General features: G+C 39.9%; 1 protein-coding gene across 1 annotated transcript in view; it reads left to right on the top strand.

The window, feature by feature from the left end:
- Positions 1 to 1,428: 1,428 nt before the first annotated feature.
- Positions 1,429 to 13,853, top strand: part of CPB1 (carboxypeptidase B1) — a gene marked incomplete at both ends in the record, with an annotated part of 33,578 nt that continues 21,153 nt past the window's right edge. The window contains 3 exons of the mRNA XM_080695543.1: positions 1,429 to 1,499; positions 1,613 to 1,688; positions 6,566 to 6,690. Of these exons, the coding sequence (XP_080551669.1) occupies positions 1,429 to 1,499; positions 1,613 to 1,688; positions 6,566 to 6,690 (272 nt within the window). The remainder of the gene's footprint in view (positions 1,500 to 1,612; positions 1,689 to 6,565; positions 6,691 to 13,853) is intronic.

Here is a 13,853-nt window from a genome sequence, read left to right as displayed (position 1 = left end):
TTTTTTTTTTTGGTGGTACTGGGGTTCCTGGAAGTCCTTCTACCTCCGGCCTACACTCCCAGACCTATTTTAACATTTTTATTTGGAAACAGGGTCTCCTAAGCCAGCGCGCGCGGCTGGCTTCGAACCTGTGCGATCCTCCTGTCTCTGCCTCCCAAGGGCGGGGATTACAAGCGTACGCCACCACGCCCGGCTTATTTTTATATTTTTGAAACAGGGTCTCTTACGCCAGCGCGGCTGGCTTCGAACCTGTATGATTCTCCTACCTCTGCCTCCCAAGTGCAGGGATTACAAGCATGCACCACCACGCCCAGCCATCAAGTGAACTTTGATAAAGAAATTAATGCAACTTAAGGAAGAAAAAACTAGATCTACTGGATATTCCTATTAAAAATATTGATCCATACTTTATATCAAACATAAAGGCCAGAAACTACAAAGCACCTATAATAAAATATAAGTGAATGTGTTGAGACCTTGGAATAGGGAAAGCTTCTAGAAAAAGGTAAAGGTACTAATTATAATAAGAAGTATAAAATGAAACGATCAAAATTTAAAATGCCTGCTCATCAAAAGATAACTGTGAGAAAACTAAAATGTAAACTACGTGTTCAGAAGAAATATTCCCAATATGGGCATTTAGCAAAGGACCTGTATTCATTGTTTTGAAACAGGGTCTCACTGAGTTGCAAAGGGCCTCACTAAGTAGTAGCTGAGGCTGTCCTCCGTGATCCTCTTGTCTCAGCCTCCCAAATGCTGGGATCACAAGTGTGTGCCACCACACCCGGCTGAAAATAGAGGAAAAAGGTACTCAAAGTGGGTGCGGTAGTAAGAACCTGTAGTCCCAGTACTTGAAAAGCTCAAACAAGAGGATCACAGGATTAAGGACAGCCTTAGAAACTGAGCAAGACTCAGAAGCCCAGTAAGACTCTGTTTAAAAAACAATTAAATTATCTGGGGATGTAATATAGTGTAGAATACCACTGGGTTGAATCCCCAGTACCAGCAAAAAAAAGTGCTCAAGAGCACTTTTTAGGGTAGGAAATGTTCAATACCTTGTTTAGTATGTAAAATACATAGGTGTATACATGTGTCAAAACTCATCAAACTTATACTTAAATCTATAGAACTTACTGAGTGTCTTTCTTGACTCAAAATGAAGCAAAAAGACTGCAACCTGCAAGATTTTATTGAAAACTCCTTCCCCCCACCACCCTATTCAAGGTCGAACTCCAAATTAGATAAATAATTTGCTCTGTTTCCACAGGTGTTGGAAAAGATATTTCTCAGACTTTCCACAGCGATGCCAGGAAAGTCATTAATCAAGATCTGATAGTGTTATTTGCAATCTGGAGAAGGGCGGAAAGAACATTCTGGATTATAAAAGCCGGTGGGACCCTGCTCGCCCAACAGACCTAGACAGACACGATGCTGCTGTTCCTGGTTCTGGCGACGGTGGCCCTGGCATCTGCTCATCCTTCTGGTGAGCACTTTGAAGGGTAGGTAAACAATTCTTCAAAGAGCGAGTTTTTAATTCTTTGGTAGCCCAAAAAGTTTGGACACATTACCAATTTTTCCCAATCATCTTTTCTTCTTCCATTTCACCATTTAGCGATAAGGTTTTCCGTGTCAATGTTGCCGAGAAACATGACATCGACTTAATCCACCAGCTGGCCAGCACCACTCAGGTCAGTAACAATTCTACACTTTAGGTTTTCTTCACAACTACCTTAAAACCTGATCATACTGGGATCAGAGGTAGAATACCAGGCATTATTAACTAAAGTTGTTAAGAGTGACAAGAAATAAGCCTTGGAAAGCATTTAATGCCACAGTACTTTTTTTTCTGCCTAAATTAGATGGCCATAAACCCGATGGCATTATAAATCCATGCAGACGTTTTAAAAGGGCTGACAGTGTGACACGGGATTTGGAACTGGCTCGAAGGTCAGAGAACATCGAATGTGCAGTCATTTCCCTTCTAAGGGCGAAGGAGAAAAATGATCAACATGGATATTGCTGAAAAACTGGGCTGTTATCCAACTTCAAATTCATTTCCACATCCCATGTATCATCTGTTCTCTTTGATTTTCTTTCATTCCAAATCAAACAGCTTGTGTCTTCATGACCTTGATTCCGATCCCCTTAACGATATGAATGGGGATGGGGTGGGGGGTAAAAAACCACCAGCAATTTCTATACTTTTATTTTGCTTTCAAGAAAATAAAATATCTATGCAACTTTTTTAAAAATCACTCTATACGGGGTGAGAACCAACATTTTTAATTGTATATATAGCAAGAGCAGAAAGCTGTTTCTGATCACAAATAGTTCAGCCTGGGCTGATAACTGTTTCTTCATAGACATGCACTGATTCTCTAGCTCCTGAATATCTATATATCCCTCTATTTCTCTATCTTTCATTTTCTAGCTTGTAAGGTGAAGAGAACTGAAGGAAGGTAGAGTACTGGAATTACGGAAGCAGAACTTTTAAACTGCATGAAAATAGAAAGTCATATATTCCAGTCTTCCTCTCTAATCTGGGATTCCCTCCAGGAAACAGCCTTCCTGGTTGCTAGCCCTGCTAAACTCTAAGTACTTCCAAGGACAGTAGGTTCACTACTTTTCAGACCAGCCCATTTGCCTTGCAAATCCTCCTCGTTGTTTCCTTCTTCCTCCTGAGCTGAAAGCCACATTCTCTAATTTTGACCCGTTAGACCTAGCTGAGCTAAATATTGTGCTACTTCTAACATTTATCTTTTGTAAGCCTCCCATCATTTCTCTTAGCACTGACTTACAGACACTTGATCATTCTGGTCACCTCTGGACACAGCTCAGTCTTCCTGTCTACATTTCTTTCTAAAAATGTAGCCAGCAGAATTGACAATGGGCCCCCAGGTGTGCTCTGATTAATACCTGCGACAGGACCGTTGCGGACCTTCATCTGTAAAGCAGACATTTATTGATGGGGCCTAAGATTCTTTTGAGCATCTTGAGTAGTCACAAGAACACTCTTAGCTTCCGTTAAACTTTTGTTAATCAAAATCATTAGGTTATTTATTTTCCCGTCTGAATCACCTTCAAACAAGATACCCCTCCTTCAGTTCTTGCCTAATTGATTTTTTACCAAAGTGCAAGATTTTAAATCTATATGGCTCAATTTTATCTTGATAGACTCCTTTTAGATTTTTTTAATGTATTCGGTTATCCAGGAAAAACATTCTTCCCACCAACTTTGTACCACCAGCAAGTGTAATAAGTATGCCTTTGCCAATAATAAAGGAAAATATTAAAAAGAGGAGAGAGTCTGCACCAAAATAGTACCTCCTTTGTAATTCACTCATTTACCCAGCTTCCTCTTCTGAGTGTTCACAAGTCCATCTGCTTCCAGTTTACTCTGCATCTTTGCTGGAATCCATGCCAGGCCCCAGGAGCTCCTGCTTCTGGGATTCACCTGTTTTTCTGTTTATGAAATCCAAGACCACTCTACCACCCCCTTTACTCCCCAGTGAGCCCTTCAAGCTCTGATTCTTTCAATATTGCTGAGAAAGTTCTGCAATCACATCTGCAGTATTTTCTAGTTATCAAAACTTCAGCATTTTATGGTTGTCAGGAGCAGAGAATCTGTTCTGAGGGTCCCTGGTTCAAGTCCTGGCCCCCGCTGCTTTATGGCTGGGCCTTGGACACCTCTCTGGGCCTCCACTTGCTCGTTTGTAAAATAATTATTACCTTAGAAGATTGTTGTGAGAGTTAATTAATATAAGTAAAGCACTTAAGAGTTACATGAAAAAATATGTAAATATTTGATTATTACTATCATTAGATTTGAGAGATTTTGAATACAAATTACATATCAGTATAATGACCTATCTTGTCTCTGTTGGACCTCAATATATATATTTCTTTTTCCAGAGAAAGTATTTCTGCTTAAATTTCATGTGAAAATTCATGACTTGTCTCATTGGTAATTTCATCTTTCATCTTTAAAAGTAGAAAAAGTGAATGATAGTATAATTCCTCTTTGGAAAGACAGGGCCAAATAAGAGGGGCTCTTTTCTCTCCTCCAGCTAAAAACACCATACTTTAGCTCCAAACAGTAGGATATATGTTTCTTCTTCCTTTTTTTTTTAATTTCCAACATGATTGAAATAGAGTCTTAATCTCCTTTGCAATTGTGAATGTGCAGTATATTCTGGGACTCGGCCTTCCTGATAAGAGCATCACAAGGCCATCCTTGGTGTTCATCCTTGGCCATGTGTCCTTCCTCTCTGCTTTTGAACATGTCCTTTTTGAAGCTGAATGTATTGGCAAGGTCTGTGATCGTGTTGGGCTCCAGCAGCCGGTCCTATTTCATCTGTAATTATATGGGAAGGTGTTTTTTTTTAATCTCCTTACAATCAAGGTTGTACCAATTCCTTTCTTGGAGACATTCACCATAAAACCTATTCTCTTTTCTCTGGTCTTTCTTCAGATCTGTGTTTCCCACATTTAAGAGATGCTTTGTTCTGTCTGTAGTAACATGGCTACTGTCTTTGAGTGTCCTAAGCATTGCTGCTACTCCAGTCCATTCCCCCTTGCTGTTTTGAAATCAAGCTGCGAATAGAAGTTACTTCATTTTTTAACTAGAAAGGAAAATTTCCCCCAAGATAAATAAGGAATCTATCAGATGCTCAACTTAGAGTCAAATACAATGTAAAAAGACAAATATGTCAAAATTAGGAAGAACCAAAGAATCCCAACACCATTATTTAGCCTTTTATATGTAAATCTTAAAACCCCAAAAGAATTTAAAACTTACATTCTATTTTATCTTTCATTCGTGCTAGTTGTGTGGCATATTTTAGACTCAGAAAGGACGCTAGGTATTAGATACTGGCTGATTAAGTTGGAATTCTCAGAAGGTTGTCACTTAAAGACATCTCTTTATCATTGAATAAATGTTCTGTATGGTCCTCTAGCACTCAATTCCCCACATTTATAATTTTATAACTTCAGTTTTATAACATCCTAACAGATAATTTAATCCCCAACATAGTATAGGGGGAGCAACAGGGTAATTGAAGCCTGAACCCAGGGGCATTCTACCTCTGAGCTGCACCCTGAGTTCTATTTATTTTTTATTTTGAAACAGAGTCATATTAAGTTGTTGAGGATCTCACTAAATTACTGAGCCTGGCTTTGAACCTGAGATCCTCCTGTCTTAGCCTTCCAAGTACAAATCCCTACATCTTATATATCTCACCTGTTTCCCATAGTGAAGGCATAAATCTAATTTGTCAGTTCTTCATAATTCCTGAAATTCATGTTATTTCCTGTGCTATTGCTTAGAGTTTATTACTTGTATCCATACTTGGTGCATTGCTAAATAGCCCGTTGCTCCTGATTTCCAGCTATGTTTCTCATGGAAATTACCAGAGACTATGTTGGGTAGAATAAATCTTCATCACATTTGCAACACCCTGTATGTTGCACATTGACAGATTTGCTAACCAATTTTCTCCATGTCAAGGAGAAATTTTAAGCAACCCCACTTTAGGTCTGCACGTTTTTGCTAAACATGTGTGTAACACTCCCCTTTAAGGAATCTGTCATTCTCACAAAAAAATCTTAAACCTGCACGTTCATATGTAGTGTTCCAATGTTTGGCAAAAGCTTAGGAGGTTAGAGAAGGCAATTTCCAGTTTAAGATTTTAAAAAATAGTACTCAAGGTTGTCATAGAATCATCAGCAAAATATCATTAGGCATTTATTGTTTTGAGTGGAAAGCTAGCTTCTTAATAGAGCTTCTTCCAGAGCAGCCCCTAAGACAAAGATGCAAGAAAAATAATGTCATTCAGGTGCAGAGAGCACTGATTAAAAAAAAAAAAAAAGATTGAGCCAGATGTGGTGGCCCACGCTTGTAACCCCAGCATTTGTGAGGTTGAGACAGGAGGATCTCAGTTCTCGGACAGCCTCAGCTACTTAGTGAGACCCTTTGCAACTCAGCGAGACCCTGTTCAAGAAAGAGTAGGGATGAGCTGGGCGTGGTGGTTCACACCTGTAATCCCAGCATTTGGGAGGCTGAGACAGGAGAAACTTGGTTCTCAGACAGCCTCAGCTACTTAGTGAGGCCCTTTGCAACTCAGTGAGACTTAGTTTCAAAATAAAGAATAAAAAATAGGGCAAGGGGTGTAGCTCAAAAACAGAATGCCCCTAGGTTCCATCCCCAGCACCATAAAAAAAAGAAAAGAAAAATTGAGAAACATGGCAGATAAACTAAAGGAATCAACAGAGGGGGCAGCATTATTTAAGCCAGGTACAAGAGGACAACTGGAGTGTAACCCAGAAGAAACATAAATATGTGTTCCTCCTGCTTGTTGGTAATTCATTAAAGTTACATATGTATTTGTAAACATTTTAACCAACATTTAACTGCTTGGTCCTGTTCTGATATGTCTAAGAGATTTAATGGATAATTTGATTTTGCAAATACCTCAATGGAGAGGAGCAACGGTGTTCCCTCAGATGCTAAGTCACCCACTGAACTGTAGAAGTCTAATGAGAGTATTCCTTGATGTTTATGCAGATTGACTTCTGGAAACCCGATTCTGCCGCACAAATCCAACCTCACAGTGTAGTTGACTTCCGTGTTAAAGCAGAAGATGGCGTCACCGTGGAGGACTTTCTGGACCAGAATGAACTGCCATATGAGTAAGTTCATGTTTTGTAGCTATTAAATTTCCTGCTTGTGCCTGCTTCCAGATGAGCCTTTAAACAGCCCTGGGAAGTAGAAATGAACCCAAGACCTGGTCTATATAGAACCTGGCCTCACAGAGCTGGCTCCAGATTCCAAATCTTAAGACATCAAGGCTCATGAAGGCTGTGTCTAGTTATAGTAATGAAAAAGGTTTTAAGTCTACAACCCCAGGTCTTTAGTCATATACAGAATATAGGCTAAACCAATGAGCACTCTATTATCACCTGCACAGTTTCATCCCCAGGATCTTGCCCTGACTTCTTCCCAGGTAGTCTGGCAGACCTCTGTGAGCCATAGGACTCTTTATGCTCCTTTAGCTTATGAACAAGACCAGAGTCAGTCCGACTGGACTTTCTGCCGCTTTGTTCCCAAGATCCCACCACCATCTCTAAAAAGGAGAAGACATGGAGAAAAGGAACTAAATAAAGGAAAGTTTCCACAAAGGCCTGAAGTTGGGTTGGCTAAGCTAATCATTCCATACTTCCTCTCCCCAGATACCATGCTGGCCCATCTAGGACTTTCATGATAAAGATGTCCTTCTAAGAAGACACTGGGTATCTAGATGTTTCTAATCCTAAAAAGAATAGATTATAGTTCCACCTGCTTCAGGAAAGGACAGATTTTATATTTCATGTGTGTGGGTCTGGGATATAACCCAGGGACATTCGACCTCCGAGCTATACCCCCTGGCCTATTTTTTATTCTTTATTTTTAAACAGGGTCTCACTAAGTTGTGGAGGGCCTCACTAAGTAGCCAAGGCAGTCCATGAACCACGATCCCCTGATCTCTGCCTCCCAAATGCTGGGATTACAAGCATGCGCCATCATGCCTGGCTAAAGAACAGATTTTAAAGAATGAATTTCAATTGTGTATAGCAGATGCTAAGAAGGTCAGAGAGCTGGAGATGAGGGGAATAGATCAAGTCTAGAGGACAAGAAAGGCTGCCCTACAAGATGGTGCTTCAGCTGAGAACGAGTTGAGTAGGAGCTTTCTTGATCATGACAAAGAAAAGCCATGCTCTGGGCAGATAACAGACAACATATGCTAAAGCTCGGAGGTGGGAGAGAAGACGCCAACCTGGAGGTGGTCCATGAGAGGAAAGAAGTGAGTCTTTCCTACAAAGCAGGTCTGGTGGGGCAGACCAAGGACCAAGAAGGGACAAGGAGAAGTCCTCGAACTTCAGTTCTGAATATTCCAAAGTCTATCTAGCTACCCACCACCACATGCTCAAGTCCTCCTTAGGTTTTGAGAAAATAGGACCCACAGAATTGTAAGACTTTTCTGTTGTTTTTCATATCTTAAAAATATAAAGGAATAGTACGTAGGTCGTGAAGGTGTCAGAACTGTCACACGTGTGAAATCTGCACCAACATCAGAAGCTGCGTAGCATAGCGTGACAAGTAGATGCTTTGGGCAAGAGCCCGGCCTGGCTCTGTAGCCTCCTGGCTGTGAGATGATGGTAACTTGCTCACCCTCTCTGAGCTTCTGTTTTCTAGTCTATAACATGATGCTACAATGCCACTCTCAAGGGGCTGTTGTGAACACGAAAGAGAACAAGAGTAAATAAGGTACAACTAGCTTTATTGCTATGGAGAATGTTGCTCTGGCTTCCTCGTGTACAAAGAGGGAAAATTTATTCCTCCTTTTTACGGGTCAACAGAGACTGTTATGTTTAACCCCATTACCATGCCTCATATATCTCAGCTCTCTGCTTCTGCCTGGGGGAAGTGTCAAAACGTGACCTTAAAAACTGACTGTCATTTTAAAACAAAAATATAACCCAGCAAGTTTAGAAATGTGATTAAGATTCATGTCTATGGCATTTTGCTTGTCTTATTATCTAGGAAGAACTTTAAGTCTTGACCTTTAGAAGCCTCAATAATACATAAAATGATGAGTTTTTTAAAAAAGAATTCTTTAAGAAAGACAGGCCTAATGTGGTGGCACATGCCTGTAATCCCAGTACTTGGAGGCTGAGATTGGAGGATGGATCACAAGTCTAAAGCCAGTGCTGGCAATTTAGCAAGACCCTCAACAACTTAACAAAACCCTTTTTGAAAGTTTAAAACAAAAAAATTTTTTTAAGGGTTGAGGGTGTAGCTCAGAGGTAGACTACCCCTGGGTTCGATCTCCAGTACCAAAAAGAAAGAAAAAATTCTTTAAGAAAAGCAAAAGAAGCAGGGCGTGGTGGCTCACGCTTATAATCCCAGCATTTGGGAGGCTGAGACAGGAGGATCGCAGTTTGCGGCCAGCCTCAGCTATTTAGTGAGGCCCTTCACAACTCAGTGAGACCCTGTTTCAAAATAAAGAATAAAAGATAGGGCTACAGGTGTAGCTTGGAGGTAAAATGCTCCTAGATTACATCCCCAGTACTTCTAAAAAATAAATACATAAAAAGAAAGAAAAACAAAAGAAGATCAACAACCATAGACTAACACCAGCCACCTGAATGTTGTCCCAATTCTACTCTTATCTGAAAGCAGAGCAACGGCTCCCGATCCCATCTCACTCCACATTTACTGTGCCAAGGAGAAAAATCCACTTCCATTTTTAGTGACGAACTCTTTGGGAGCCATGGATGAATGGTGTGTCTTCTAGAACATGGGTTGTTCCCAGAGGGCTAACATCTTGTTAATTTTTGCTTCTCTGTTTGCTGCCGAGTACACATTCATAGCATATAATTTTCTAAATATTAAATAATAATAAGTCCCTAGAAATCCTGGAGAACTACTCCAGCAATATCCTTGCTGGGGCTGCGAGCGGTCCCTGTGCATCCCATTATTACTTCATATGGTAACTAATGTGTATTTAGACGGTTTCCTGCCGGCAAGAATTTGCAGTTGTGTTTGTATATAATAGAACCATCCACTGCAAAGTTCCACCAAAATAGATTTTTCGTTTTTTTGTTGTTGTTTTTGTTTGCTTGTTGGTTAGTTGGTTGCTTGCTTGGTTGCTTGGTTGCTTGCTTGGTGGTTCCAATTCTCGTCACCAAGGACTGGATCATTTGGCAATTTTAGATCCTCAAATATGCATCATGGGAAAAATTTAAATATTCACAAGAAGAAAAATAACTGTAGTTTTAAATGTCTAGGCCATTCCCCATTCCCTGATATACAAAAAGACTAGGAATTACGCAGTGTAAATCTCCAACTTACCATTTGAAGCTAAATTGATAGACCCCTTTGGTGGGCAGCTCTCTGCAGAATTCCTTCCTACAAATTCTACAAAAAAAGATTATCTTTGCCCTGCCTCATCCAGGGAAACACTTCTTATCGCTAACAAACTATAATATCATTTTTTCATATTTCAGAGTCACACAGTATATTGTCCTTGTACAAAAAATGGGTGCATGGTTCAAGAACCAACCAAATGTTTCATTTTCTGGAATCTGAAAGGGCGACAAAATTAAGCCATCTCTCTCTTTCCATCTCAGATACTGTATTCCTTGTTTTTTTTTTTTTTTTTTGGAAGGCACAGTTATTTAATTTGCTTGCAAGTTTAAAAAAGAATTAAAGAAAAAAAAGTTAGATGGCACTATAAAAGCAGCACATAAAAGTATAAACTAGCATGCATGCCTCTGTATTTTGGAGCTCTAATGCAGTCTCTATTATATTAAGAGACATTGTTTTAATCTTCTACAATAGTAGCTCATTATTTAGTAATAATATTTTGTAATATAGCTAAAGTAATGTTTTGTCCTAAATCTAATAAAATCAAGTAATCATAAGGCTGGAAAAGATCATTTGAGGTCAACCTCCGCCTCAGGCAAAAGTCAGCATCGTATTTTAGCCTAATTTTGATGCTCCTTTACAAGTTACTAGAGGATACTTTTACTCTTGGATGTCATCTCAAATTTAACTGTTCCTTTTTTGCTTCTTTGTTCTGGTTATTGATGAAAATGTTTAATATTTAACCCTGTAGTAACTCTTAATACCAAACAACACCATCAGCCCTAGCCCCTACGTAGTTGCTAACTCTGCTAAATAATTTGAACTTGAAGAATGGGTACAGGAGAGAGAGTAGCTCTATGCTCTGGAAGTCTTGCTGCTCCTATACCCAGAGCTTATTCCTGATAGATCTGAGATAGCACGGTAATGGCCTTACACACTGATGTCCATTCAGGTTTCAAGGCTGTGGCTTGCCCAGGAGGAGTTAACTGATGACATCTTTTCCCGAGTACCCACTAAGAAGTCACATGAGTTAGTCAGTATCACACTTGCTCATTGACAAAGGAAAATCCTTTGACAAAGGAAAATCTTGTTAAAAGGAAGGTATTTTCCCTTTGCCATTTTTCTTGGATCTGCTTTCTTTCTTTCCTCCTTTCCTTTCCTATCCTTTCCTTTCCTTCCTACCTTTTTTCTCTCTTTTTCTGTCATTCAATCAGAAAAGTTCATCCTTGTTACAGAAGACATGTTGTTTCAAATTATAATGAAATGAAATATAGTTATACCTTGGAAGACAGCTAGACCAAAGCCTATGGATTTAAGTTGTTATATTTTTATAACTGAAAAATATATTGAATATTCACTATCTACTACCCCAATTCTAAAACATATGGAATTGAGGCACAGAGATTAAATGACTTTTCTGAAGCCAATTGTTAAATTAGACCATACTGAGATAATGATCTTTTGATTCCTAATTCAGAGTTCCTTCTACTTCTACCCTATTTCCTAACAGTCTAATTCAAATGTTGAGTATATTTATGGGACTTACTAGAATCATTATTCCTAATTGTAATTGGCAGAATGATGGTTCCCCAAAGGTCTACAACCTAATCCCCAGTTTAACTAAATATGGCATGTTACCTCACAAAGAAGAATTAAGGTAATAGATGGTGGCTTCAGGTTCCTAAACAGCTGACTTAAAATAAGAAGACTATGCTGGGTTGTCCACATAGACCCTTTGTAATCTCACAAGTCCTTCAAAGTGGAAGAAAGAGGCAGAAGAGAAATTCAGAATGACTAGGACGTGCAGACTTGATTCCCTGTTGCCAGCTTTGAAGATGGAGGAGGGAGGACCAGCCAAGAAGTGGGGGTGACTTCCAGGAGCTACAAAGGGCTCAGAGCAACCCAGTTCTTCCCTAGAACCCCCCAGAAAGAAACAAATCTCTTTTGAAAACATCTTTGCAGCCCAGTGAGACCCATGTTGGACTGCCAGCCTACAGAACTATAAAATCATAATTTCATGTTGCTTAAAGCCACTAAGTTCAGGTAGTTTAAGTAGCCACAGAAAACTAATACACTAACAAAGTATTGGTGACTATTTAGTGAAAAAAGTTCTTTCCACAAAATAAATGTGAAGATCTGCCAGGCATGACAGTGCAAGTCTATAATCCAGGTACTTGGGAGGCTGAGACAGGAAGATTCAGCCTTAGCAACTTAGCAAGACCCTTGTTTATTAAAAAAAAAAATAGGATTTGGGTAGAATGCCCCTGAGTTCAATCCCCAGCACCACCACCCCCCACCACAAAAAAAGAAAGAAAATCTGCTCCTTTTCTTTTTCTTTTTCTTTTCCCCCTTTTTTGCAGTACTGGGGATTGAACCAGGGGCATTCTCCCTCAGAGCTACATCTCCAGCTCTATTTTTTTTATTCTTTTATTTGGAAACAGGGTCTCACTACGTTGCAGAGGGCCTCACGAAGTAGCTTTGGCTGGCCTAAAACCTGTGATCCTTCTGTCTCAGTCTCCCAAGTACTGGGATTACAAGTGTGTGCCACCATGCCTGGCTCTTTTCATTTTTTAATACTACCTGAACTTTTAGTACTTAAAAGTGTCCTTAAGTTAGCATTTGCCATTTTCTAGGAAACAACTACCATTTAGTATTAATTTATGGCATTTTCCATAAATGGACGCAAGCTCATACCCAAGTTCACCAAACGAAGGAGCAATCAGGCAGGCGGTTCAGAGGATGTCCCTGACATACTTCATCAGAATGTCCTTGGGATGGCCAGAGGAAAAGCATACTTTTGATGCGTGGCCATAATACTCTCTGTGTCACAGAGAACCATTTCAAGGCTCAACTGTGGATAATAGAACTTTCTGCAAACTGACCTCCTTCAGTAATATTCACAAGGCTCTGATAAAGGATATTAATGCTCATAAAACTTTGTCTCTTCCAACCACACTTTCCACCCAAAGTAGTCAAAGAAAATGAAGACACACGTTCAGGCCTTCTTATAAGAGGAACTTTCAACAGACTATGCATTTAGAGGAACAGGCAGTCCTCAAAGGTTCTGTTGCCAGTTTTCCTATTACCTTACTATAGAACTATTACTAGATTACTTTAACTAGCCAGACGGGCAATAGAAGCTAGACCTTGTAACCCAGTATTCTGCTGCTTAATAAACCTTTACTTTGTTCACATTTATTAATTCCCAGCCACCAAGATATTTGCCTCAAAGCTTAGAGATTGAAACTGGGTAACAAATTGTCCCCTTTTACCTATGTTTGAGTTTTCTAAGACATGGAACTTTTAGTACTAAATATCAGGAAAGTCCTGAGGAAGAAAGACCATAGGTAGACCTCAAGTTCATATTGTTTTGTGGCTGTCCAAAGCCCTGCCCCAGAATGCCCAAGGAAGCAGAGGAAACTGTGTCTGAGTTTAGGATCTAAAGACACCCAGATATGTGTGCTTGGGCTGAGGGGAAGCCTGCCATGCTCACACCCTGCAGTGTGATTCGCAATGACTTACTCCTTTTTTTTTTTTCTTCTTCTATTTTTTTTCTTTCTTTTTTTTTTTTTTTTTTTTTTGTTGTTGTTGTTGTACTGGGGATGAAACCCAGAGGCATTCTACCTCTGAACTACACCATCCAAGCCCAAGTTTTTATTCTTAATTTGGAAACAGGGTCTCCCTGAGTTGCAAAGGGCCTCACTAAGTAGCTGAGGCTGTCCAGGAACCACAATCCTCCTGTCTCAACCTCTCAAATGCTGGGATTACAAGTGTGAGCCACCACGCCCGGCTTAGTGACTTACTCTTTGTAACCAGTAACAGTTCAGATTGCAGGGTGTCAGAGGCAATCAGAGGGCAATCTATGGTGAATGGGCTGGACCTTCTACTAAAGCAGAGACTCTGGGTTTTGGGGTGTGTTCCCTGGGGGAAAATTTGCTCACGTTCA

This window comes from Muscardinus avellanarius (assembly GCF_963383645.1).
Source record: "Muscardinus avellanarius genome assembly, chromosome: 5".
Lineage (NCBI taxonomy): Eukaryota > Metazoa > Chordata > Mammalia > Rodentia > Gliridae > Muscardinus > Muscardinus avellanarius.
Note: the sequence above shows the minus strand (reverse complement) of the source record. Positions and strands in the feature narration are given on the sequence as shown.